The sequence below is a fragment of the Bombus flavifrons genome, chromosome 14 (genome assembly GCF_040668555.2).
Source record: "Bombus flavifrons isolate JBK064 chromosome 14, iyBomFlav1_principal, whole genome shotgun sequence".
Taxonomy (NCBI): Eukaryota; Metazoa; Arthropoda; class Insecta; order Hymenoptera; family Apidae; genus Bombus; species Bombus flavifrons.
The window spans coordinates 10,986,307-11,014,242 of NC_138455.1; the positions used below are offsets into that span (position 1 = coordinate 10,986,307).

Sequence of the window (27,936 nt, forward strand, 5' to 3'; positions counted from 1 at the left end):
GTTGTATGAAACATCGTGCGCTGGTATAAAATGCATTACGTGATGCATTACAAAACAGTCAAATCGGCTATTTTTAAACCATGACGTGCACATTTGATACCAGAAAGCAAAATGTGTGTCCCGATCAGCATATTCGGTCGTTGGTTTTTAGACTTGAAAATGCCTTTTTTTCGCTTAATCGTACAACGATGCAAGTATATTTTTCAAGTGGATTTTTATGCGTATTGGTTTATTAAAGCGATAAAACTGTAACAGTTCGTGTATATTAAAATCACTTCGAATACAAGTACGGAGATAGCGTACGCCGGTCGTAATCGTCGCTCGCTCAATGCTACTGTCCAACTTTTTACGCTCGATATTCATACTATATGACATATATATTATATGACATATATATTATATAACATATATATTATATGACATATATATTATATGATTCGCTATAATAACTCGCTATCAGGATCCGCTATAATGATTTTCCTAGAGAGCACGTTATCTATTCGTATTGACCGGTGGTATTATAAAAAGTTCGAATATGACTCCGATTGGCGATACAAATAACAGCGATAATATTTTGTCCGGAGTTCGTTTACCTTTGAACTTAACAAACCAAAACAACGTTGACACTTCAAGGTACAACAATACGAGCCTCTTCCGATTCGAATTTTCCGTTGACTCATGTGCCGCTATATTTTTATTACGTTATCCTATAGGTAATACAACTGTCTAGCTCATAAAAGTATTTGGCCATTTGCCATAGAAAATTTTTATACTTATAATAATAATAATAATATTTATCGTGATTCCGGGGCCCAGGGAACCACAGAATCAACTTGGTTTACAAAGATCTCTACAACCACTCGTTCCTCCGCATCACGATCATACCGCGTTCCACATGCCGGACTAACTTTAAAAAATTGTTTTACCTGCATCGCACGCGGTTCTTTCTCTCAGCGTCTTTATTTATATCAAACTATCTCGTACTTTTACGTACATATATACTTACGTATATATATCGCGTACGTTACGAATAACATTTTTAACTTTTATTGGCACTCTACGTTTCAACAAACGTGAACATTGCATATTCCCAGCACGAACAAGATCGAGTTGAGATTAGTCGAAAGTGATCGTGACGAACGTTCGGAGAAACGTGAAAAAAATAAGACTCAAGTGGCAATGAAATTAGAGAAACGCGTAAACCCATCGTAGAACGTGGTCCACATGTTCCCTGTGACATACCACACACGTTGCTGCTGTCGTCTATCATCGTGAGGACTGATCGAGAGCTGTTACAGTACTATCGCAGCTACACTTGTACCAACAAAACCAATAACAGCAGGTGGGACGAAAAAACGATCCCTGCTCCTTCACTTTTTTCTCCCTGGTGTATCGCGCTAACGAGCTACTTTTGGAAATCTTTCCTTTCTGCTGTGTGCCGTAAGCCTCCCTGGTTGCTACCCAACCGACAGCTTCAATCATCTCCGCATCTACGTTACATACGTTCCAACATTTTCAACACGAATGCTCGTTCGTTGTAACGACGTTCTCGTATGTGAAACGTCTATATTTAAAACGAAGCTAATACATTGCATTTTATTACCTAATACGTATGCACGTGTATCGCGTATATATTGTTCTCTTATTGTACACCAGCGGGAATCGTATTCCATTGAAATAAAGAAATATAAAATTTAATTCTACAGAGGAACATTGTGTAAAATGTATACAGGGTGGTTGGTAACTGGTGGTACAAGCGGAAAGGGGTTGATTCCACGCGAAAAAAGAAGTCGAAAATATAGAATAAAAATTTTTTTTAATTTTTTTTTTAATTTTTCCATCGAGACAACGATCTACAGTGAGATCCGTTATAACGAGACGCGATAAAGTGCACGCGTACCGAGCGAAAATTCAAAGTCGATTTTCTCGAAAACAAAGCCTCAAACGACAAATTTTTATTCTATATTTTCGACTTCTTTTTTCGCGTAGAATCACCCCCTTTCCGCTTGCACCACCAGTTACCAACCACCCTGTATAATATTTGTATAAATTCAACGTCATCGTGACATGCATTGCGCTTTCCTTTCCATTCGACGTTCTCCTATCATCGCGTTTAAACGAAAATTCGGATTCTATAATGGAATGTTTTACAATGAAAATCTATTAGGACGTTGTAGATTTCTTCGAGGACGAAACCATAACGTTGTATCGTGTTCCGCTGTGTACATTGCAACTGGTTTATCGCCAGATACGTTTCGTTCCGACGCACTGCTTGTTTTCTACTCCGTCTCGTGAATAAACATGCCGTCTCAATGAACGCTCTCAACAAATACAAGGTCCTCGCTGTATTACGCTACATTTCGCTATATTTCACAGAGTCTCGGGCTTGGAGAAAAGTCGATACAGCGAAGGTATCGTATCGTGGACATTCTAAGGTTATCGAGTCGATCGATTTCAAAACTTTACACTTACTCGTCGCAGCTAAACCTTGATCTTGCTTGTATATCGAAAAGTTTAGGTGTAGGGAACGCGTTTTATCTTTGCTTCTTTGGCGACGGTTTTACGGCCGTCGAATTTCAACGAATTCGATTTATCAGCCACGATCGCGTCACACCGATCGAAAACGGCGCGCGATTGATATCGCGAAGGAAAGCTCGTAACCTGTCGATTCACCGATATTATTGATCGATGAATTATAGCGCAAGGCGGGCCAACTCCTATTATCCCAACTAATAAGAAAAACTAGAATGGATAGCTAGCGAGATAATTGGAGCTGCTCCATTACCCGAACTATCTTGTTCTTCGATCAGTTCGGATAAACGAGATTCTTGATTTTCAAGTATCATACAGTTCGTAAAGTATCATCAAGTATCGTAGAGATGGAAACGCTCGTTAGAATATTAATCGGGGAATACCCTACGAGATGATTGTAATTCGAGTTCTGTAAGTGTAATAGCCGGAGGTGTTGGAATAAATCACCGTGACTACCAAGTAATGCGTGAGCCTGTCCATTCATCACCGTCTGGCTAGCCGACGATCCTGCTTTCCGGTAAATCGTTCTGCATTTTCGACGAAGAAACGCCTTTATTACGGTGCACGCACTAGCCCCCGCCTCCACTATCTTCTCTTCCCTTCTACCAACCCCTTTTCCCTGTGGTACTATACTTATACCTGTCTAGACGAATGAATCATACGAGTATTTTGACCCACCGGCGTGTAGGTGGTACACGGAAAATTGGTCAGATTCCTCGTACGGTCTTCCAACGCGTACACACTATATCGTTTTATGCGATGGCTGCTATGAAATTCAAATTAACTCGAACCAATGCGACAAAAGGCACAAGTACTTGTCTGCCCTCCTTATGATCGAAGAACACGGTAAAAAGTATTCGCAACATCGAAAAACCTTTCTGCTGATTGAAAGAGCAGCGAGATTGGCGTATAAACATTCGCAGACTGAAACAGAATTAAATTTCTCATAAATGCATAAAGATCCGCACGTGAAATCTCGATAATGTTAATAACGATGGACGACGAGATATCATTTCAAATTATAAAATTTCTCCTAAAATAATCTGTTCGTTGCTTACGAAATCGATCACTTATGTATTTGAAACGTGTTGATGTGAAAATTATAATAGGAAGCTGTTTAGCGATACTCGGGTTACAAAAAAGTAGATTTCAGCAGCGTGTAACACGATAAGCACATGCTTAGAAAACATGGTTTGTTTTAAAACGAAACAGTCGCTACTAATTTTCTTGCGACCCGATTCGTTCCCATAGAATCAGGAATAGAAGATTTACGTTTCTTAACGCTCTTGTGTTTTCGATCGTATCGCATCATTGGAAAATTTCTTAGGCTGAAGGAGAACAGGAGAGAATCTTTATTGTTGCGTGGACTTTCTTTCTCGTTTTAGTTTTATGTTAAAGTGTTCATGAAAATTTTCCACAGCAAGTGTCCAAATACTTACGCGAGTCAAATGTAATCCTTTCTTAAACTTATTACTCGCCGTATCGCGGTATACGCGTTGACCATGAGCGATAGACACCGAAAATATCGTTTGCGCGTCTTTTTCGTTGCTGATAAGTTCAACTTGAAGAAATTTGACAATCGTGAAACTGTTAACTCTTCGACATTGTGATGAAACAAAAAATTCAGAAAATAATTATTTCTTTGGCGTTGGAACTTGTTGCGTTTCTCGTAACAGATACAAAAACTACATATGTACGTTCTATTTATACAAATCGTTAGTGAGATGCGAATACTTACCAATTTAAGAAACAAGCTGTACCGAAGAAACAATTCGACTGACAGTAGTTCTGTTATTTTCTTGACGAACTAAGTCGAGAATCCAATGTGAAATTCAAAATTCCCCTGTTAAATTCTCAAAATATCGTTTTTGCGTGCTAATCTTCGGTGTAAATTCGATGGTTCATAGGAAAGGAAGGAGAAACCAAAGGAAATGAAAACTTGAGAAATCTCTCGTATCGCATCCTTCTTCCCTGCAATTAATAAAATCTTCGTGTCATTATTTAATTTGTCCTTTATTTGATTTACACGTGCGTCGTTAAGAAATATATGATTTCAAATACTATATAATATTAGAATGGCTGACGTAATCGTCGATTTTCAAAGACTTCTTGTTTGACGCATGAAATCGTTTGTCGATTCTTCCCGCACTCCTTTGTATAATATGTAGGTACGCAAAAGACACAACAGACAACTGTCGTCAACTTTACGTTTTTAATCGTCATTGAACGAGGACAAAGAAAATTTGTCGAGCACGAAATATACAACATTTCTCGATAATCGCCTTTCTTTTATCAATTACGAACATTCGTTCGATAGTTGAACGAACATCAGAAAATGAAGATTCATGATATATTAGATCATGCTTAAATTATATTTATTTTGCTGATAGTTTTAAATGTTCCTAACTTTGCTTCCATTTCCATGTTTTTCTTTCTTCTTCTTCTTTTTTTTTTTTCTTAATATCAATAGACAGTTGATCTTAACATCTGTTTCGACGACCAAGGACTGTACTAGCTGACACTTGTTAAAGACTAGGAAAACATTCGCTCAACTATCGAATTTCATATGGCAAGAGGTATACGCATAAACAAATATTTGCTCGAACGTCCGTAGCAACATTTTGAATTGCACTCGTTGGCTCGACATACTGTTTCTATCCTATGTATAACTATATAGCATGTAGTTTGTTTAGAAAATTAAATTTCTTAAGCTTAACGCTAGAGCTTAACTTCCTGCCTGCAGAAATTACAGCAATGTGACGTTTATAATCGCTATGGCTCATCGAGATCGGTGAGAATCGCTTCTTCGACACGAACAGAACGGTGAAGAAGAGTTCCAACTGAATAAACTGTTTCCTCGCTTATATCTCCTTTCACTTTTTAAAAATTTCTGCCCGTTGCTTGTAGGAACAATACACTGTGTCAATTGGATGGTAATATGAATGCGTCTTTATATTCTGCAGGTATATACAAGCGTATTAAACGTGTTATGTATGCAGCGTGTAACATCATTGATATTTACTCGAACCGTACGATTCGAACTGATAATACTGATTTCAAGTATAAAAGTGAAAAATCACTTATCACGTAGAAATGCGCGCTTTCGTTTATGAGAAAACGTCGATCAAGTTGGTCGGTCAGTTGGTTCGATGGATTAAATCGTCCCCAGTGATCACGATGAACCACAGTGAATTAATTTCTTAATGAAAAACATTGGCGCGTCGTGACGCATTTCGAATAGTCGAGTAAGGAAATTTAACGATTCATATAGTGGTCCTAGTGCCTTTCTAATCCAGCTTCGGAGCTGGCTTAATCGATTTTTTTCGAACAAAAGGATCGATACATTGAACGCGCATAAGCCGACCTTCGATCGATGTTTGATTTATTCGAATTACGAAATCTCAAAAGTGACACGATCCTATTGAAATTACACTCGTTCGACGCTTACTAAAAATGCATTTGAACTCGCGTATGCTCGACTCGTTGTGATTCCGACGTCTTCGAATAAATCAGCAGTGCGAATCAGCACATGGACGTTTAACATTTCATACCGGATAAAATCACGTGGTCGCAACGGAATTCGTTGTGCTCGTCGCTTCTATCTGTTCGACGTTTCTTTTATTCGTGAAAGGTTCGCGCTTCATGCATTTGCAACGGATCGCTAGCAAACCACGCATAACATTTGCTTCTTCTCGTTCGCTTCATTCGCTACTCTCAACTTGTAAGCGAATAAAGATGAAAACGTCGAAGGAAGAGACAGTTGCTCTACAGACAGAAGCGAGAGAGGTTTCAACTTTTACAACGACTCGTTTTCGTGATATATCGGCGATGAAGTTGAACAACACAAGTTCCACATTGACACAGACAATCCAGAGAGACGATGCATTACCACACTTCGCATTTGTGAATCGGATTCATTCGCGATTCTTCGGGACAGTTGAATTCAGATGCGAACTCCGGCAGATTCGAGAGTGACCCTATCACTCTGTATTTTGGTGGACAATGGGAATCTTTCTCGATTTGGAGAGCTATCGCCTCGGACATCACGGAGGAACACCAAACCTGGTAACGATAAATTATTTTTAAATTCATCCCAGCCGCGCTTCTTTCTTTCTTTAACTTAATCCCTTAATACACGATTTTTTCGTTCGTTTATCGACGAACATGATTAAACTTGAAAATCACAGATGGAGAGTTATCAAGGAATACTTTAAACAGTTAAAAACGAAAATATGCTGTCAGATCCAAAAATATAGTTGACAATATTTTGTAGAAGTCATGGATATAAGATAACCGTTAAGATAACGACAATTTACCTGGGCAAAATTCACGAAAAATAATTGTCGATGCGTCAAATTAAGACCAGGTAAAGGTAGTTGATCTTTGTAGTTTCTCGGCGTTGAAAGATACGCGTGATACGCTGCTTTGAGACCACCATTGTCCGCAATATTTTCTCCTAGAAGAAAACGATTGCGATATCGTTAAACTGCGAATTTCTATACATTTGTAAGAGATTTAAAACTTAGACTTAAACTTAAAGACTTAAGAGACTTAAATACTCATTGTGGAGTATTTGACGGGCAATACAATGTTTTAACTAGATTCTACTTTTCAATTGTATTTGTAAAAATATGAATTTTCACATATATACATATATCCATAGTCTAATAATTGTAACTGACCCAAAGTTTGCCGTCCGTTTACGTGTCGACCATGTATCTCAAAATTGCTGTACTGTTCCACGAAACACTCTGTTCTATTTTTGAATCTCTCTATCGTAGCGTTGTTCCACCATTGATGCAAGTTTCCGTGCAAGTCGTATTCTCTTCCTAGTTTGAAATAATCAATAGTCGATCGTATCGAATCAAATAAAATCAAAATGAAGATACAACGAAACCTCGTTTATACGAACAAATTGCCATGCTCAATTTCAGCTATACAAATTTACGGCTAAGCGTTTGCCATCAGGAAAGGTTGAGCGCAACCTCAATCGTACGAACGTGTATTCTCCGCCTTGTTCGGATAAATGGGGTTCTGCTTTACTGCCGTAGAAACATTTGAGAACACGTCATACCTTGATCGTCGAATGCATGGGTCAGCTCGTGTCCCATGACTACTCCTATACCACCAAAATTCAAGCTATTAGGATTCTCCATGTCATAGAATGGACTTTGTAGGATACCAGCGGGAAAAACCATCTGATTTTTCGTAGGCCAGTAATAAGCATTCACCGTGGGAGGTGTCATTATCCAAGTAGTTTTATTCACAGGCCGATCGAGCTTCTCTAGATTTTTCCGCAAATTATACTTATTCACCCGTATATTATTTTGAAAGTACTCGTTTTGTTTAACTACTAAGTCCTTGTAACGCTCGTCGAGTTCATTTGGATGTAAAATAAAATCAGGAAAGCCGACCATATCGGTGATCGCGTTTGCCTTCTCCTCGGCTTTCCTTCTCGTTTCCGCGTCCATCCAATCGAGATTTTTCAGATTCTTGATAAAAGCTTTGCGCACTTGATCGATCATCTTCTCCGCCTGCAATCGATTAGATCGCCATTTAAAGTGGACATTGTACCAACGCGTGCTCCTCGGAGCACGTATATCTATCATCATTGAAAGATACTGAGTGTGAATTAACCATGGGTTTGCTCTTTCCATGGAAAACTTCTCTAACGAACATCGCACCGATCGCAAAACCCATCGAGTTATGCGTATCACTGACGCAATAACGCCATTGCTCCTCGCGGCCTTCCGAACCGATCAAAGCTTTCCTCAGCCCCTTGTAAGCGTCGCGAAACGGTCTCGACAGGCAGGCAGTTAAAGATCTCACGGTTTGCCAAACCAGATAATTATTCAGTATCCTGTTTGGGAGAAAAGAGAAAGAGAAAGAGAAAAAGTAAAAAGAGAAAAAGGTTGGAGGGTAAAAGGTAGAGATGGGTCGAAACCTAACTCGTAGACTTACGAAACACGAAACTTTTGTCAGTTCTCGAGATCCTCTGTTTTACTAACAACTGAAATCTGTCAATCCCTGAAAGACAAATTTTGCTTTCGGAAAATCAAATTATCGCGAAATCGTATTAATCGAAACGGGCTCCAATGCGTAAACAGAAACTCAACTGACTCGTTATTAGATAAATAAGAATATTTATATAAATTATCGTCCGGGTATCGGGTGTTTCAAATGACATAGATAGCATAAAGTTTCGAGTTGAAAGGTTCCGAAAATAGTAGAAAGTTTCGAGTTTCCAGGGTTTCCGAGATTTCGAAAGGTCCCATCCCTACTAAAAAGCAAAAAAAGAATGACAGGATACGTGATAACCAGCGTAGGCTTTCTAGAAAATACTTACACTTTCCCATCGTTCGTTTTGTTGTACTCTAATACCAGCTTGGACAATTTAACGAAATATTCTGGAGCAAAGTTCACGATCTTTGTCTGGCCGGTTACTTTTTTGTTAACGAGTTGCGTCGCATTTTGAAAATAGTCTACCCAGGACATCTAAAATTAATTGAATGGCTATAAAGATAATAAAGATACGGTAGGACCTCCGTCAAGAGACTCATATCTTCGTGATAACGTTTGCTTTTCTTTACCGTCTCATACCGTTTGTATAGAGACGTTCCGTTAATCGAGAATCTACTGAATTTATCGAAACTGCGAACATAATAATTTGACGGCAAAACTGCGGCAGAAGCGTGAGAGGAACGTGGCAGAAACGCGATCCGAAATACTTACGAAAGACGCGTTATTTTGCAATTCATCCAAAGACATCAAGTTGTAAAGCTTTTCTTTATCTCGGTGATCCTCCGGCGGTGTCATGATCCGCGCCAATTCCGTTTCAAACTTTATCACATCGTTCATCTGTTTTCTGGTCGAATTCGTCTCTCCGCCAAGCAGCACGCCTATCTGCAAACGTGTACGAGTACCTGTACTCGATTCACCGGTTACAAGATTACAAGGTGCCGAAAAACAATGGAATCGAGATAAACGAAACGCAAATCAATGCCATTATACCTTCGTCATGTATTCCAAATACGCAGCCAACACTTTACTGTGTTCGGTGACGTTCAGGTAATCGTCGGCGGTTGGCAGCGTCAAACCTCCTTGATCGATCTTGAAAGTATAAATCGTTACGTACAATAATTGTATTATACATATACATATGTATAGGTCAATATACACTATATTATCGTGTTATTGTAATATACTTTATGATATGTTACATACTAATATATTATACCATTGTGTAATTATATGGAGTTGTTTGGAAAATTTATAGCGTTTTTGCGTGAAATCAATTCCGCATATTGCATATATATTTTGGCGAGATTTCAATAGAATTATTTCCAATTGGATTTTTGAAACATCCATCCTGGTATCTTACTTGTATAATGTGCCTGCTACTATTTCGATCGTCTTCGTTTACCGCCCACGTAAATAAACCATCCATATTGTAAACATTTTGCAGAATATGCATACTGTTTTGCAACGACCACTCGCTTAGATTGAATTTCCCAGAAATGTTCCAGCCACCGATAGAATCCAACAAGTCCAGCATTGGTTTCGCGCCAAGCGATTCGATCGTGTCGTTTGCGTCCATACACGAGAGGAAATAATATTTTGCTTTCTTCTCGGCCTTCGATTTCATTTCGGCGAATGGTTTTTCTACGTTAAAAGAGAAAAAAATGAAGGGTAGAAGAGGCAGAGCGAGTCAGAGTGGCAGATCCAACCGATTTCTGTTTTACGATCGAGGTGCTTTCTGTAAAAAAGTAACGTGAAATTTGACCTCGACGTTTCGAAACACCGCGTTTAACACTATCTATAGATCCTTTTTCCAAAAAGCTCCTTGATCACCAGAAACCCACGAAGGGTTCATTTTTTTTTTTTTTTTTACCAAGAACATTCTTTACAACCAGCTGATTGTCTTGCTCGAACTTATCGAACGTTCCCCACATGCTGTTTCCATCTGGTATGGGATTCTTCTTGATCCAACCACCGCACGCGTATTCGTAAAAATCGTTACATGGATCGACCGAATGGTCTATGCTATTTATAATGGAAGCAGCCACCGTGACACAGTGCTCGGTTAAACAGTGTGTACCATCTAAAACAAAATCAACCACTTTTCGAAAAATAATAATTCGTCGATCAATAATACCTATTAACGGATTAACGATATACAAGTTACAGATTGTGCGCTTTCTTTTACTCATTTCACGGTATTTACAATTTACGTGCGCGGGAAGGCAAAGATGTAACACGATAAGGGCAGCAATAACTAGAGATTCGTTTTTGTTAAAACCATACAAGAACATGGTCTAAAAATACAATCGTCATTACCGAGATCGCTACGATAGGTGACCTAAGACTTTTCTACAGTACCGATATCGATCCGTGTAGTGATGTTACGTTACAGCGTATTATCCTGCGACCTAACGTTTCGGAATCGTCGTTGCACAGCTTACCTTCCTCGTGCGAAGTGACACGAAGTATTTGCGCTTCTTCCCAGCCGTTTTTGCTGCTGATGATTATCGACAGCATCACGACCATGAACAAAAGGCCCATGCAAATGATAAAAAGACATCTTTCGAGCAAGCTCCTAGCTCTCCACAACGAGATTCCCTAAATACGAAAAATACATACGAATAGATATACAGACATAGCTACAGCGTGGCTCCAGAATGGTGCAAGTAAAATCGAGAAGCTCTCAAACGCGATTTTCACAAAAACAAACATTACTATTTCGCTGTCTTTTATTTTCGTCTTGTTCCGAGCAACGGAATCTCTCTAACTTCGCCTGTACCACTTTAGAGCCATGGCGTGTTGTATGTAACAACGTGTAGATTATTCTCAAGCTCCTGCACTATTATTCGCAAACTTATCACTATAACGTTAAAATCGTCGCTCGTAACTCGCGTTACGTGCCTTGATCGCGAATATCTATCGATGGCTGACTTGAAATCTCGCAGCCACATGTGTACGAGTACTTTATTTTCTCGATTAAATTGCTTCACTTTCGTGTAGAAACCAACCGAATTGTATCTGATGTGCGTGGCCGACGTGCTGATGCCTTCGCTGTTCAAAGCTACGGAACCAATGCTACTGCTGTCCTCGTCCTCGAACTCGGCCTGCTTGTACATCATCATCTAAGACAAGACCCATAAATAAGTTGAAACATCGTCATCTAGAGACATAAATACATTTTATAGTTGCTAAATTTTCTTCTTATTCGTCATAGATAGGGACGTCAGTGTGCAAGGGCAAACGATACTTTTTTCTATAAGCGCTGACACGGAACGACTTTGCCGAAGATAAAATAACGTTAAACCAGTCTCGTTATTACACAATAGCTGTCGAATACCAGATAATGTAATTAATTACTCGCAAAGCTTTTTCAAAAAGTCTCGCGGTACAAAACGAATGGAAACATCGCGTTACAAATTAAAAACGTGGATTGATGGAGAAAGTACGTATAAGTGCTTGGAACGACACAGAAGAGGCGGCAATGTGAAAATTCAGCGGTGAAATTGCCCGTAGCGATACATTTTTAGACTAAAACTAAAAATACATAACGCCGAGCGAGCCTTAAATCGAAACAAATACCTGGCTTTCGCATTGGAAATTAGACAAAAAATACGATTGTTCGTCAGAAATCGCGTACGGAATAAACATTCTGAAATCATCGACTTTAATTTTATCTACGAATGGAATTGAATAGAATCAGTAACGACATATATTCGATCCCCCGCGATATTCTCCAATTTAACAGCAATTTGTATAATATTCGCAATTACGCTACATTACGCACGCAGATATTCCAACAACGAGGAAAGCTTCCAATGTCACCGTTTCAAAAACGAAAGTAAAAACAATAATACACACATCGGTGTACGAAATCTGGAGCGTGATATAAAATTTATTAAATTGAATTTTCATCGTGTGTTAAAACCGTCGTATAATTGTTCACAGGGTCTATATTTATTTTTCAATCTTACTAATTTTATTCTACAACAAAAAAATGTTATTGAAAGTTTGCAATGTTTCGCGTAACACGCATAATACACCCGTAAAAGGTTTCTATTTCTGTGTACATACTGTGAGCTTTCTACTCGCTTTGTTTATGATAACGAGATTCAAATCGAGATCAAACTGAGCATTGAATGAAATTACAACGCGAACAGTCGTCTTTCGTTACCTGACGTATAATTAATAGAAAAGTACATGGCAAATTTGCACTAAACGCGTAAACATGCATAAAAAGCATCCGAAATATTCGTTACGCTGTTTACAAGACTCGAAACAAATTTCGGATTAAGTTCCATTTCTTCGATCGTGTTCATAAAAATGTGAATTTGCATAAATATCCGCAGTCTAGTGATATTGGCTTAACAGGTTCCGACTGACCGAAAATCTGGTTTTCCTTAAACGAAAGCGAGATCAAACAATGGCTGACGAAAAAGAGAAGCAACGATGAGAGACACTTTGTGAGAGAAACACGACGAACGTTCGTGTTAAAACTGCAAGCTGGTTGCACGCGGCAACTGCACGCGTGCAAACATGAGGATCTGAAGAAGCGCGCGCACGCGTCTACAATCGAGTTGCTTGTTTCGTCTCTGACCTCCTAGCAGGAAATAGACACTTGTAGCCTCGTTAATACGATTAGAATGCTTTTCGTCTCGCATTGTGTTCCGCTATGTTCACGACACTCGCGTTTGAAGAAAAAGAGCTAGCCAGTCGTTTCCCTTTTAAAACAATTGTATGGCGAACAGCTCGTCTGCAACCACCGTTCGACGTAACCGCTTTCCAGCTTAAACATCGATATAAAAGTCTGACAATTGGAGGGCTCGTAAAAACCTCCCTCTAATTTCTGTTCAATTTCAATCTTTTCAAATAAAGTATTACAGCGAACATACAGGTTGCTTCTTACGATATCGATTCCATCACATTCTGAATATTATTATCTAAAGGGTTGACAAATCCAACAAGAATCGTATTTGTTACGAGCGTCTTGCACACACGATTACTCGGTCTCACTAGTTGTGCAACACGATAATTTTGATATTACCTTTTATACTGCGTATTTCTGCCTGTCGTACGATACTAATAGAACGTATCAGTGACATAGTATTATCGAGCGATAACGAGAGAAACATTATTCAGACTCGCGCGCGTACCATATACATACAGACGTACGATAATACGCAAGATAACATCAGTGATCGATTACGTTTACTGTGCACACGATCGTCTTGCGTGAAATTCAGGGCCAGAATATGCGATTCGTAATCCAAACCGATCCGCAGGTTCTATCTCTGCAACCTGTTCAACTGCAGCTACGGTATATAAGTACAACGTTGACATTCGGAAGGACGAAAAATGGTAACACGTAGTAAGGAGGAGCCGGTGGACCGTGTTTCCAGCATCGATGGAATCGATTCGATCCAAGTTCATCCGTGTCATCCAACTCGGACCAACTTTCTCCCCATCTGTATTTTTATCGCGTACAATCACTCACCTTCACCGACATCTTGCCCGGCACGATCGCGTAATCACCAATTCGCGCACTATCACCTTACAAATTTATCGATTCACTCTACCGAGGACGAATCCTAGCTTGGACGACGAGAGGGTTTCTGACAGGCAGGGAGAAGAGGGAAAGACAGTGCGATGGAGCGGAATAGAGGTGGAGAAACTCAGTAGGAAAAGACAAATGGATAGAAAATCAAGTAGAGGAGAGGTATTGCTCGAAACTATACCCTCGAAACTATAGTCCTCGAGATTATGACATTTTCCAGCGTTTTCCTCGGCCCAACCGCTATATCGGCCTTCCTAACTTTCCGTGGCTCTCTCTTATGGGGATGCTTCGACGCACCTCAACCCCTCTACCTATCTTCTCTCAATATTGATTTCCTCCGAGCCTCAGTGCACCTGCCATCTTTTACCGTCGCGTCGCCTCGTGCCGGTAACTATGCCGTTTACCATTCTAATCTAACTATAGTAATCCTTTTCCAATTCCTCTCTATCTCTGCGAATTTGATAAAAAAAACGTGTCGTACTTTTCCAATCAATCGTATATCATACCGGTTCCTATGAAGCCTACTCTTGTTTCCGTTTATTCTCCTTTTCTCTCTCTCCCTCTCTCTCTCTCTCTCCTCTCTCTCTATATATATATACAGGGTGGTTGGAAACTGGTGGTACAAGCGGAAAGGGGTTGATTCTACGCGAAAAAAGAAGTCGAAAATATAGAATAAACAGTCTTTCTTTAATTTTTTTTCTTTTTTTTTTAAATTTTTCCATCGAGACAACGATCTACAGTGAAATCCGTTATAACGAGACGCGATAAAGTGCACGCGTACCGAGCGAAAATTCAAAGTCGATTTTCTCGAAAACAAAGCCTCAAACGAAAAATTTTTATTCTACATTTTTGACTTCTTTTTTCGCGTAGAATCACCCCCTTTCCGCTTGTACCACCAGTTACCAACCGCCCTGTATATGTATTCACTAGAGATAGAATTAATTTCCTTCTTGCGCAATCGGTAACGCATTATCATGCAGGTAACAATAACTTTACACGTCTACAAACACAATTCAAGGAAACGATTTGGACGTATAAACCATGGAAATTGGAATACAGAACTTGAGATGATGCTAGTAAAGAATTAATTGCAGAAGTTAATATTCGATGTATGAAGGGTAAAGATTCGATGGAAACGCGCAATTTGAATCCGTGTAATTCGTATGAACGAGGAGACAACTCTAATATTTAAATTGCATTTAGTGGAAGAGAAAGAAAGACGGAGATTCGATGGTCAAAAATGAACAGTTTGTTACTACGACTTTATAGCACGTTCGAAACGATACTTCATGTTTGCTTGGTTCTTGTTGGTTTACACAAATGAAATTAGAAATTCAATCGATCGACTTTAAAAGCCTCTTACGTGAATAAATATTTTGTCTTTATTTCAGCAAAGACAACCCTTTTCGTGAGGTACAATATATCTTACAGTATATTAATACGAACATGATTGCACGTTACGGTGAAAGTGATCATTCGGACTAGTTATCGATCGTTAAAGCTATAACACGCAGGCTACGCACGCACGCAAAATATAGTGTTTCCTGAATCTATAGAAGACCCCCGTAATCCGGAACGATAGTAACTGGCCACGTTACTTTATACCTTATGCGTTATTTAATTAGCGTTTTATTTAATCGGACTGTTAAAATAGCTCGTCCATTTGGATCGATTACAAAAAATAATTATGCATGCACACGCACGCGTTTTGTGTATGTAATTTTTATTTAATTATATATAATTTTAATTAATAATACTATATATATATAATATATGATATATATCATATATTATATTATCATATATTATATATATATCATTATATTTCTCCTTTGTTACGAGATCGATCGACTTGCCCTACACGACATTACCTTATCTAACGGACTCGTTATTGGCACGTACACTGTTTTCTTTGGACCGCTGTTACAATCGAAAACTTTTGGAATCAGAAACTTGCAAACGCGATGGTACGTCAAGGCGACTCCTGCTTTCAACTGCATTCGTCGTGTTGCGAAAATAACTGCAATTCCGACGCGCAGCTGTCGTCGGACAAACCTGCCTAAACTGTTCCGTCTATCCGCGGCAAACGTGCTTTCTCGTTTCAAGATCATGGGAAGGATACGATAATAAGTTCATTTTTGTTGATTTTCTCGTTGTTTGCTGGCCAACAAGAAAAGTGTCTTGTGAAACGGAACGAACGTATACGAAAGAGAAAAGAAGATAGAAGCTTCTTGAAAACAAATGATAAATCCATGACGTTGTTCAATGATAGGAAACGAATAGTACGGTACTTTGATTTCGTTAATAATAAACACACCTAATTTACGTAATTAATAATTTTGTTAAGTGATCGACGAGGCAACGAGAACACAAAGTCTGAAAAAGCATACTAAATATAAAAATCGATTCTCTATAAAAATGTGATTTGTCAGGTTTATCATTTGTCCGACCTTGCCACTTTTTATACCGTCAGTGACATTGGTTCGCGCGATTCGTTCTTACGATCTACGTATAAATTGAGAAGAACAATAACCGATAAGTAAAAATAAAGACATTTGCGAGATATCGTAATCCGTAAACCCGGATTCGAACGCGTAATTTTTCTATGAGATTCGACTTTTCACTTGATTTCTCGCGTTTCGTACCATCGCCTACTCCGTCCTCGCATCCTTAGCTTAGTCTATATCCTCAAACATCTCCTTTTAGCCTGTTGGCCGTCATCGGCCAGCCATTTGCTTGCAAACAAACGCAGCAAACAGACGCAATCATACACGCACGCACGCACACGTGTATGTACTATCGCTCAAAAATATCCAAACACTTTGGCGCAAGAATATAATTGAATTAAAAAATAGCAAGTTCAAACACGATGTACGTCGTTTCTTGTTGCATTAATGTTTACAAATACTTGGCATAAAATATAAAAGTTAAACGACTTTGGGTGGTTCTATCGTTACGAGGCGCAATGTATACCGTTCGTACAAATTGACTAGAATGTTCAGATACCTGTGAGCGGTAACGTACATCTCTCGTTCTTCCGATCCCATCTGACGAAGCAATAATAAGAGAAACTCTTTCGTAGCATATGCGTATCTTAAAATTAGTAAGGTGTTACACGTAGATCGAGTTGCTGCATTTTGAAGGATATCGACGAAGAATCCTTAAACGTTCACGGAATTGTATTCACGTGCACATGAAAGAAATACGCAACACGTAAATGGTGTTCGATCGAATCGGAAAGCAAGTTACGCGGTTCCTCCGTTCGAAAAAGGGAATAGAACCGATCTCGTCAAACACCATCTTGATTTGTAACATCTCTGTTGAAAATACGACATACGAAATAGTCTATAATAACGTTTAACCTAATAATTAGAATTAGAAACTGTTCGGTGGCATTGTAAAGTACGACGTTTCGTGCGAAGATTAGAAAAAGGTGTGCTAACGTGTTATTGGCATACCGATACGTTTACGTAGGACGATTAAGAACAGCGTCGAGCGACGCCCTTGTGCGTAATTGGAATTGGTTGAGCTCGTTCGCAAAAGGAAGGAAAAAGGATACAAATATAATCGAATATTTGTCAACCGATTAACGTTTACAGCTCGGAGCCATCGTTCGAGCGAACAGGACATTGACCGAAGATTTCTGGCAGTATCGCGTATCGTAAAAAACGAGATCCAATCGAGTCACGCGTTATTGCGTTGCACTAACAACTGTTAGTAGATAACAAATTATCCCGTAACCGATAAATAATCGAGACAAACTGAACAGTGTCAAATATGGTCCCGTGAGCCTTTTGTTCGAATACGAGAATCTGGCGCATAGCTATACACATATACATATAAGGAGCGAAAAAGAGAGGATAACAATAGTATATGGAATGTATATTGGAATATAGACAAACGATAGATTAAGCGTTGTTTGTCGTTCGATAAACGATCAACTCTTAAATCCGAAACTCGACGAGTTTCGTATTTAAAAAGGAGAACATATAATACCGCGACGCTCTCTTGATTTCGTTATATCGATTACAGGAAAACTTTATGAGATAAATCGTTAACACGATCGATTTCGGGCTAACACGATCGTACACAAATACGCGTGAATCAATAACGTGTAGAAGAATAAGCACTACATATACGCGTAGTACGATAGCAAAGTATTCCATAACTGCTCAGTCCAGTGATTTCGATCTGTCTAATCTAGATTTACTTTCAAGATCAGAATTTGTACTAGTATTTACGAGACGAGAATGAGACTGTTCAAGTTTCTCGATATTTTCCATCGAGAAAGACGCGCCGTCGGAACCGAAACGCTCTAATATCACATTATTGGATGGATTTGATTGAAAAGAACTCGCACTACAGTCGGCTCTCTCTTCCAAAGAGCTTACGTTATGGGATACATCGACAGATGCTGTAGTTGGCTCTGTGTTAATAAGTCCGTCACAGGAATGGGGCAAAATTCTCGAGAAAGCCCTTTCAACGGAATATTCCTCGCATCTTTCTTTATCGGCGTACCTGCCGCTTGCTTTTAAAGAACCGCCGTACACTCGACGACTCTTTGCCAACTCGGAATCGAAATTTTCCAACCAATCCACGGATTTCGAATCGTCCGACTGATTCTCTTCGATTTTAAGCGGAGAAGCCGAACCCGCCGCCCCTCTTACCATCGATGTATTTTCTCGTTGTTCTCCCACATTTTTCTCCATACTGTCATCCGTATCTCTGTTTACTTGGCTACCGCGTACTTTGGACGTTGAACGATCGTTCGACTGCCAAATACCTTGCTCTCTGCTACTACCAGCCGTACAATCGACATTTACCATCGCGTACCTTTCGGCGTTCGACACTTGGTAACTTTGATTCTCTGGATCCGACGTGTCTGACGATTTGTCCATTGGATACGGAACACAGTGTATGGAACTAGCTTGATACAGAGGGTTAAAGTTATCTCTAGAAACGAACGGTTGTTCCTGATAGGCGAAAGGAATGCATACATTTTGCCTCGTACTTCCGTCTGCGACGGCGCAATACGGTGGGAAATGCGCGAATGGAATACCTTCTCGGCCTTCGAGTTGCCGAGAACTCGTACCGCCACTCGAGTATTGCGTGTTTTGATCCAGACTGTTGTTCAATCTCGTAGAGAAATTGCAAGTATAAGAGAAGCATTGGGACACATTCGAATTCGCTGGCGCAACGAACGAACTCGATCGCGCGCTACTCGATTCCGGTGACGTCGCGTTTGATACCTTACCACGTGTTTGAGCTATCACAGTTTCGTAGCTTGGAGGTGGGCCATATAATTGGTAGTACGGACAGTTCGCATCGTTCAACATAACGCTCATGTTCTGATAATGGCCCGATGTTGTCGCATTACCGGTGTAAGCGGGCATCGCTCCGTTTCTTTGAGGACCTAAGAACACAAATAAATTGATCAACATCGAATACGCCGCAATTATTTACCAGACAAATGTACACTCGCCTTTCCACATACGATGCAATAATACAGTGTTTCTCGCAGAATTGTACGTAATACGAGCCCTCTGCCCTTGGCACGTTGACCCTCGAAGAGAACTTTGGACTCGCGCGTTCGTAGTTCTAGTCGGAATAGCCGATGCAGCCGCTCTGTATCTTCCTTGTAACCAGTATCGATACCACCAGCCACCACCGGAGCATACCAGGAACATAATTATTATCAATATCCTAACGAACGACAAAAAATCGTGAGAATATCGTAAAAATGTTGTATCTTCTTTAGAGATATCGATCAGAATGATCTGTGAAATTGTTTTGCGCACCAATAATACCATAAATGATGAAAATGTAGTCCTGGTGACACGCAACAACCAATACCGCAACAATATTCGGTTTTAGAACACCTAAAATGAATTTACATGTAATTACACGTTCGTTCTTCCCATCTTTCTCTTCCTCTCTGAACATTCCTTCCTTTCTTCCATCCTCTTCTTCTTCTTCTTCCTCTTTCTTTCCCCTTTCATTAGCTCTCTCTCTCTCTTTTTTTTTTTTTAATTACGTTCATTAGTCGTCTTTTGTTTCATTATTTGAGAAAAAAAAAGAAAGAGAAAAGTTCCCCCTTTTGACTTACTAAAAGATAAACATAATTACGTGTATGAAACTCACTCATAGTATTTTGTTTCTCCAGGCATTTCAGAGGCACAATACTTTGCTTCTGCCTGAAACAAATATTACGTTTTAAATAGTGTACCAACTTACAACCTACATCCACAGATGTAAATTATACAAATTAATCTTAAGACCAAAATAATCGCGATCATTATGAAATAAAGGAGCGAGTTTTTGGTAAATCTTATCGAAATAGGAAGCAAACGCTTGAACGTTACAATCCGCTTCTCGCTGTACTTTCATTTCGAAAGGGATTTTCTCCAATTTAGAATACAGAGAATAACTTTTCGTTTGATATTTCTTGTTAAATGGCATCAAAAGTGTACATGCTGAAACGAAAAATATCCACTCACGTATATCAAACACTTCGACGTTCCGGCGAATATCGCCAGCTTTCTCTTCGTATTTCGTACCATTTTCTCAATTAATATTTACACCTTCGTTCTGAATAAATAAAAACCGTACACTCTGACAAATTGTTTTGATATAATCACCATTTCGGTCCGACTATCATGTGCACACAACATTGCACACCACTTATTGATTTCAATTTCGGAACTTTACAATGACGTCATCGAAAACAGGGTTGCCAATATGAATAAACTAAACTACAGTACATAAATTAAACCAGAAACCAGATGCTGCTCGAAAGGTATAACAGTTACCATTTCCTACCTACAATTGAACATTGTTCGACCACACAGCTTGTTTGTAGTTCGACCACAAATAGTAGAGGGCATAACCATAGACTAGTTCGTCTATGGCTTCTGATTTTTTACACGATTGGTATTTCAGAACACGTAACACAAACTCCATAACTGTTTACGTCTGTCATTAGATTTTGTCTTATGTATAGGTTAGTTCCAATATTTGTCAGTTTACGAGCAAGACACCGAAATTAAATAATCTTATAAAGTTAAAGTTGATCTAACTTTAATTATCTTTATCGAAATGGCTAATACTCTAGCTAATGTACCTGTGTCAAAAATTATAAAGAACAAAAGCAATTTCGAAGACGAACCCAAGAAGAAGAGTCGAGAAGATTGGCGGAAGGCTAAGGAATTAGAAGAAGCGAGAAAAGCTGGTACAGCACCAGCTGCAGTAGATGAAGAAGGCAAAGATATTAATCCACACATTCCACAATACATTAGTGCTACGCCATGGTATTTTGGCGCACAGGTATGCATTAACATTTTAAAGAAATTGACATCTCTTTTTATAGTCAGCGCACATAACGTTAAAACATATAATACTTACTTATATATAATATTTAAAGGGGCCTACTTTGAAACATCAAAGACCGCAGCCTGAAAAACAAAAGCAGTATAGCGGTATAGATGAATGGTATAAACGTGGTGTAGATTCATCTAAAGTAGCAACAAAGTATCGTAAAGGAGCCTGTGAAAATTGTGGAGCAATAACTCATAAGAAAAAGGAATGTATGGAACGTCCACGTAAAATAGGTGCAAAATTCACAAATGCAAATATAGCACCAGATGAGTTTACTCAACCAGAATTATCTACAGACTATGATGGCAAAAGAGACAGGTCGTTTATCTTGAACTTTACTACATACAGTACATACTGAAATACTTGGTAAATTTTAAATATAAATATTAATATAAAACAATATTTTGAATATATTAATTTAATGTAGGTGGGCTGGTTATGATCCTTCACAGCATAGAGCTATTATCGAAGAATATCAAAAGATTGAAGAAGCAAAACGACAAATGCGTGCGGAAAAGTTAAACGCGGAAGAGAATGATGAACAGGATTCGGATAAAGATGAGGACAAATATGTTGACGAGGTTGATATGCCTGGAACAAAAGTAGATTCTAAACAACGTATTACCGTTAGAAATCTACGAATTAGAGAAGATACAGCAAAGTATCTAAGAAACTTGGATCCAAATTCGGCATATTACGATCCTAAAACGAGATCCATGCGTGACAATCCTTATACCGGCACAGATAGAGAGTATGCAGAAATTATCTTATACATTCCGTTATCGTCTGAATTACTATTATTTTCAAAAATACTAAAGTAGATGTATTCTGTTTCAGGGTGGATTATAAAGGTGAAAATTTTGCGCGTTTCTCGGGAGATACACAACGACATTCAAATGCTCAATTATTTGCATGGGAAGCGCATGAAAGAGGTGTTGACGTTCATTTACTCGCTGAACCGACTAAATTGGAATTACTTAAACAGGAATATGATAAAAAACGCGACGAACTGAAAGATAAAGCTCGTGAAAGTATAATTAATAAATATGGAGGTAAAGAACATCTCGATGCTCCTCCGCCTTCTCTTTTACTAGCACAAACAGAACAATATGTCGAATATTCCAGATATGGAAAAGTACGTATATTCATATATTATTAGACTATGAAGGTTAATTAAATTATATTATTTTTCATAATTTGTATTTATTTACAGATCATCAAAGGACAAGACAGACAAATAATTCGCTCTAAGTACGAAGAAGATGTATATCCAAATAATCATACTTGCGTTTGGGGTTCTTACTGGCATGCTGGTAAATGGGGATACAAGTGCTGTCATTCGTTTATAAAAAATTCATACTGTACAGGAAATGCAGGTAAAAAGACAGCCGAAGCAGCCGTTATTGAAATTAAAAAAACAGTAAATGAGGAAGAAAAGTCTAACGAGGAAACAATAAATTCATCCGATGAAAAATCTGTAAGTAACGATACATCCTCGGATGAAGAAGAAAAGGTATTAAGACCGATAAAATCGAAATCATCTAAAAGGAAGGAGAAAAAACAAAAACAGAAAGAAAAACGAAAGAATAAGAAGAAAGCTGCTAAGTTACAGGAACAAGATAAATTACAACAAGCATTGCAGAAAGAGGAAGAAAGACAAAAGGAAGCGGAAAGGCTGCTACAAATGAATGAAAGAAAACGCCCTTACAATAGCATGTATGAAGTTAAAGAACCAACAATGGATGAGATCGAAGCATTTCAAATGAAGCGACAACGTGAAGACGATCCGATGGCGGAATTTCTTAATAAATAGCTTTTAAGAATTAATAAAATTCTTGTAAATTTTTTAGGTGTACTAAAATTTATTATGTATAGATCTAAAATGAAAATTAGACATATATATAAAATTGATTCATTTTATATAAAAATGTAATATATTATAAGGGATTAAAAAGCGAATATCGTATCTGGTATCAATTTAACGTATTTAGTAAAACGTGAACAAAATTGTTATATTATTTGCTATGAATCGAAGTTCATCAAGAATATGATAAATTTTTATTCTATTAAATTATTTTTTTATTTTATTACATTTATTTTATTAATTGAAGTATTTTATTAGATTAAACAGATCAGATTATTAAATTATTAGTTAATTTAGCAAATGTTATCTTCACAAACTTATTACCGTGCTCAAACAGGGCAGCCATGCGAAAGCTAATATGTATCAATGTATCGTTCTCTAAAAAATTCTGACAATCCATAATCAAAATTGCTAAAAACAATCGCGATGTTATAATTCGCAACTTTAATTTTAACCGTAATCAATCTCTCGCAACACTAATTCAAACCATAATTAATCTCTTGCAATACTAATACAAAAACCGTGATTTGCCCAATTTGGTGGTGAACCGACATGTACACCGACCAAAAAGAAAAAAAAACACTACTACTACTACCACAAATACTACAAGCGAGCATAGTGACAAAATAGTAACGGGAATGACTTTCCATGCTTTGGATGATCCGAAATTCAGAGAATGGAAAGCCATTAGTAGTTGCCCTCTTCTATGACAAATTTGCCGGGCCTCTTCGGCTCATAGCCTTTTCTTTCTTCGGGCGCAATGCCCGCTGAAACTTAAATCTAGCTCGAGTCTTTCTAATCGGAAAACAAAAAAATAACCCGCAAATGTAAACTAAAAATTTAAATCGCGCGAGTTAATTTAAGTGAACATGGATGACCAACGATCGTAGTGATCGCTATCTGTTCGTATATGTGTGCTCGAGCAATATATAAACGTTCGTTTCGAAATCTACTTCCTGCTCGCGATCGCGACCGCGAAATTCAAAAAACCGATAGGCAAAGCCTAAGCTGAGTGGCATGCTCCAACTCTTGTTCCCAGCTTCACCGTCGATTTTTCAAATCAAATTTCCTGAAACAGGTTGGACACGCGAAATCGCGCCTACCCGACCAGAGACTGTGCCAACCTGCCCGGCCCTACCTACTTATAATTAACACTCACACCAGAAGGTATACTACCTATCCTACCTAACCCTATATTTAAAAAGTAGCAAAACAGACAACACACCAACACACTCACTCCACGGTTCTCACACATAACCCGGGCGCAAGAGCCTACACTAGAGAGACGTCCCGGGGCGCCTCTGACACCCGAGTTTGGCATACAACTTTCACGCTCTAAAGTACGTACCATTTTCCTGAAATCGACTGACGATGGCTAGCGACCATTGCGTAAAAATATTCTGTATATTTCAACTTTAATTATCGAGATATATTTAAATCTCAATTTTAATTAAATACTCATAATCGTATATAATCATGTATATGTATATCATCTAAAGAAATAATTTTACTAGAAGAAATCGTCGAACTCTAATCAATTATTAATTTTTTTGTAGTTTATACTGAGATTAGTAATATTACTATTTATAATTTACTATACGTATTTATCAGCACTGAATATTTCCAATGGTAATTGGATTCATATTTCTGAACTCCATAAGTATTTCAAGATTATAATAAAAAGAAAAAACGACGCAATTCCACAGCCTAACCACGTACACACACAGTGGAAAATACGTCGTGCACGATACGCTAACGCAATGTCAGTCGCTGAAAACATTGTTAGGTTATAGACTAATCATCATGCCCATTGCCTTCTTCCCACCCAAGAAGCACCTGGGCACGTGAGTGAGATTCTGGCAATGAACATGGAAGGAGGTAAACCTGAAAATCCTATGCTAAAAATATGATTAGCCTATCTATTATATTTTGTATCTAACGGGCTAATTTGATTTTGCAGTCTAATTTCATTTGAAATTTTAATAATTCTATACTTTATTTTACTTTATTATTTCAATGAACAATTAAATTGTTAAACTAAAATGAAGAAAATTAACGAAAAATATACATATTTATCAAACATAAATTAAGATTCAATGCAAGTAATATTTATACCAATGAATAACAATGGACTCTAAATGAACTCTATTAATCGAAATATCCTCAGGCGATATCTTTATCAAAACACATCTTTGAAAACACAAAGAAACGTTTAAAACTTGTTTTGATTCTGAAATCTGCCTGTCGCGAAGTGTCTTCTTGCACGTGAAATTTTATAATATCTATCTTAACGGGCGGACAAAGTTAGTCTTTAACATATGCTTTCATATTCCATATTCCGAATTTTACTGAAATTATACTGTGTATGCTCAAATAATAAAACTGTTCCATACCATTATAGAGTAAAAGATTAAAATAAATATCATTTATAATCTTTATCAGCATTGTAATAACTTTAATCAGAATTGAATTTCTATATTAACGAAGTCTGAAGGTACCAAACTTCTCCATTACAAAATATTTAAACGAAGTCATTTCGTTGTTTATTTCAATATTCATACACATTCTTGTATGAACATTTGATCTTCATAAATAGTCACATTGAATATAATTTGATTCTGTAAATAATTTTAGTGAAGATATTCTGTAATTTTTAATCGTATATAAGTATGCTAATTGTCAACATATGTTAATACATTATCATCAACATTTAAAAACGCGATGTGCAAGAAAACCTATCCTAAACTAATAAATAAAACACAGACAAGAAAATGTTACTACTCACGAGTATAATAAATACCCGCGGTCACTATGCTCGTCAAAATTTCTACGTGATACAACCAGTCAACCCGTGTCGATTCGGACCTTTCATCCTACGACATGATTGAGTGACCAGAGGAACAAAAATGCATGCGACTCACGATTAGATGCGAAGAACATTGTCGTCAATATTGTTGTAACCCAAGGAACGTCGTTACCAAGCTGCCATCAAATTGGAATCACCGATTTTGATGGAAGAAGTGAAGGCTGGAAGTAACCTGTAACAAACGATAGAATATTGTAATTTCTTCTTAATGACAGTATTAATTATTTTCAAAGTTTAAGATGATAAAAGACTGATTCGTATTAAGCAAAAAATTGTAATAATAACTAAATTCAAAAATAGAAAGTTTACACTTGTTATGTTTTTAATCGAATACTATTTTCTAATTAGTAATAATTAATGTAAAATATAAGGAATAGAATTAGATGAAGTAAATACAAGGTTACGAAGAAAATATGTACTGCTCTTTCAAAACTGCAAATTAATTATTATACATTTATAAAAGATAAAGAAATATCATATCAAGGATACCAAAAACTATATTCCCTTGTTAATATTTTGTCAAAATTTTTGAATAAATTGTCAAATATTTATGAATATTTCATAATTAAAATGATTTGTAAAAATTGCCCGCCAAAATAAATGTCCGCCATTAGAGTTTTAAATATACCAATATAAAATATGGTTGACTTTTCTTGTCCGTTAAATAAAGCTGCGCAGCAAGAAAAGACGCGATATGCAGAACATGTTCAAACCAGTCTATGATGGTGTTCTTTCTCGAATATAATAGAAACTATTAAGAACTACCGAAAAAAGTGAAATGACAACCAAAAGTATTACCAAATTTCCATGAAAAGATCTCGAATTTATCATCGATCACCGGGGTGTCATTTTGAATTTCGCGGCATCTTTTTGAATTTCGTAGCGTCCTTCTAATACCTTGAAAGTTATCTCGCGATCAAGCAATAATCTGCACAAAAGAAGACGAAAACATTAGAACAAATGTATAAAAAGAACAAATTATATAAAAATGAAACAATGATCAAGACTGAATTGCGTCTTGAAAACTATGATATGAGTTACCGGCAAATGTAACCGAAAAGATGGTCGAAGAAAAGAAGATAATCAAATAATGGATTATAATGATTATATTAAGTAAAAACGTATGATAATTGAACGAATTTATCATTAGCGTGAGTTTGAACAGTGAAAGAATCATTATAAAAAATACTACTTATGTAGAGAAATAAATGGACACCTGTCACAGAGTGACACCGTACACGTCTAATCGCTCCAATTTTCGACATTAAACTGACTCCCCCGCGCCGTAGCGAATTTCGGTTGATGAGGAGTGGGAGGCCCTGTAACAAGTCGCTCATACTCGTTTACGAACAGAAATTGTCTAATTCTTGGAAAACCTGTGCTGAGGGATAAATAATAAATATGTTTTCAGTAACGATCATATCAAATAAAGGAATAAATTGCAAATAAAGAAAAAATACATTAAACCAAAATGCGAACAGAATTTACATTTATTAAATGTGGATATCTGCAATTAGTAATTCAATATGCGTTTCATATTTTAATTTGATTAAATATAATTGATTAATGAATATAAACTCTTTAAATGAGAGATTCTTTAATTTCTCTAAATTGCAAGAATATAACATAGTAATTCTATTGATGAGTTTCATTTAAAAATTATTATTGCATGTAATCGGTTCGTACAGAAAATCAAGATAACCGTGAGGCTGCAATGGATCAGACATA

General features: G+C 37.6%; 3 protein-coding genes across 12 annotated transcripts; 1 reads left to right on the forward strand and 2 right to left on the reverse strand.

Moving 5' to 3' along the window:
* Positions 1-4,526: 4,526 nt before the first annotated feature.
* Positions 4,527-19,499, reverse strand: Nep3 (M13 family metallopeptidase neprilysin 3). Of its 7 annotated transcripts, none has more exons than XM_069127219.1 (13): positions 19,359-19,499; positions 11,562-11,675; positions 10,995-11,151; positions 10,424-10,651; positions 9,914-10,194; positions 9,544-9,642; positions 9,265-9,435; positions 8,879-9,027; positions 8,170-8,392; positions 7,607-8,066; positions 7,215-7,361; positions 6,849-6,988; positions 4,527-6,594 (listed from the first exon to the last, which is right to left on the reverse strand). In XM_069127219.1, the coding sequence occupies exons 2-13, from the start codon at positions 11,673-11,675 to the stop codon at positions 6,418-6,420; spliced, it is 2,346 nt and encodes a 781-aa protein (XP_068983320.1). In that variant the 5' UTR covers positions 19,359-19,499; the 3' UTR covers positions 4,527-6,417. The 7 variants fall into 7 exon arrangements, with proteins under 7 accessions (XP_068983320.1, XP_068983316.1, XP_068983315.1 ...); XM_069127215.1 differs by lacking the exon at positions 19,359-19,499 and adding an exon at positions 15,976-16,215 and having other exon boundaries at positions 10,424-10,633; XM_069127214.1 differs by lacking the exon at positions 19,359-19,499 and adding an exon at positions 15,976-16,215.
* On the reverse strand, positions 15,469-27,518 carry LOC138186916 (uncharacterized). 4 transcript variants are annotated; one of them, XM_069127228.1, is made up of 7 exons: positions 27,425-27,518; positions 27,007-27,136; positions 26,264-26,380; positions 20,246-20,298; positions 19,903-19,983; positions 19,587-19,807; positions 15,469-19,517 (listed from the first exon to the last, which is right to left on the reverse strand). In XM_069127228.1, exons 4-7 carry the CDS (start codon positions 20,269-20,271, stop codon positions 18,277-18,279), a joined length of 1,569 nt encoding a protein of 522 aa, XP_068983329.1. In that variant the 5' UTR covers positions 20,272-20,298; positions 26,264-26,380; positions 27,007-27,136; positions 27,425-27,518; the 3' UTR covers positions 15,469-18,276. The 4 variants fall into 4 exon arrangements, with proteins under 4 accessions (XP_068983329.1, XP_068983332.1, XP_068983328.1 ...); XM_069127231.1 differs by lacking the exons at positions 26,264-26,380; positions 27,007-27,136; positions 27,425-27,518 and adding an exon at positions 21,506-21,586; XM_069127227.1 differs by lacking the exons at positions 26,264-26,380; positions 27,007-27,136; positions 27,425-27,518 and adding an exon at positions 20,602-20,810.
* On the forward strand, positions 21,048-23,491 carry Slu7 (Pre-mRNA-splicing factor Slu7). Its single transcript, XM_069127226.1, has 5 exons — positions 21,048-21,427; positions 21,525-21,796; positions 21,906-22,229; positions 22,316-22,613; positions 22,692-23,491. The coding sequence occupies exons 1-5, from the start codon at positions 21,200-21,202 to the stop codon at positions 23,289-23,291; spliced, it is 1,722 nt and encodes a 573-aa protein (XP_068983327.1). The 5' UTR covers positions 21,048-21,199; the 3' UTR covers positions 23,292-23,491.
* Positions 27,519-27,936: the final 418 nt, after the last annotated feature.

Coding starts and splice junctions, on each gene's coding strand:
- Nep3 (XM_069127214.1), bottom strand. CDS start 16,215: ATGATCTTGAAACGAGAAAGCACGTTTGCCGCGGATAGACGGAACAGT. Junction 10,195..10,423: donor GGTTGTAAAGAATGTTCTTG/GTAAAAAAAAAA, acceptor CTTTTAACGTAG/AAAAACCATTCGCCGAAATG. Junction 6,595..6,848: donor TTTTCGTGAATTTTGCCCAG/GTAAATTGTCGT, acceptor TATCGTTACCAG/GTTTGGTGTTCCTCCGTGAT.
- LOC138186916 (XM_069127227.1), bottom strand. CDS start 20,664: ATGGTACGAAATACGAAGAGAAAGCTGGCGATATTCGCCGGAACGTCG. Junction 20,299..20,601: donor CGTCGAAGTGTTTGATATAC/GTGAGTGGATAT, acceptor TATTTGTTTCAG/GCAGAAGCAAAGTATTGTGC. Junction 19,984..20,245: donor GGAGAAACAAAATACTATGA/GTGAGTTTCATA, acceptor AATTCATTTTAG/GTGTTCTAAAACCGAATATT.
- Slu7 (XM_069127226.1), top strand. CDS start 21,200: ATGGCTAATACTCTAGCTAATGTACCTGTGTCAAAAATTATAAAGAAC. Junction 21,428..21,524: donor CATGGTATTTTGGCGCACAG/GTATGCATTAAC, acceptor TAATATTTAAAG/GGGCCTACTTTGAAACATCA. Junction 22,230..22,315: donor TATACCGGCACAGATAGAGA/GTATGCAGAAAT, acceptor ATTCTGTTTCAG/GGTGGATTATAAAGGTGAAA.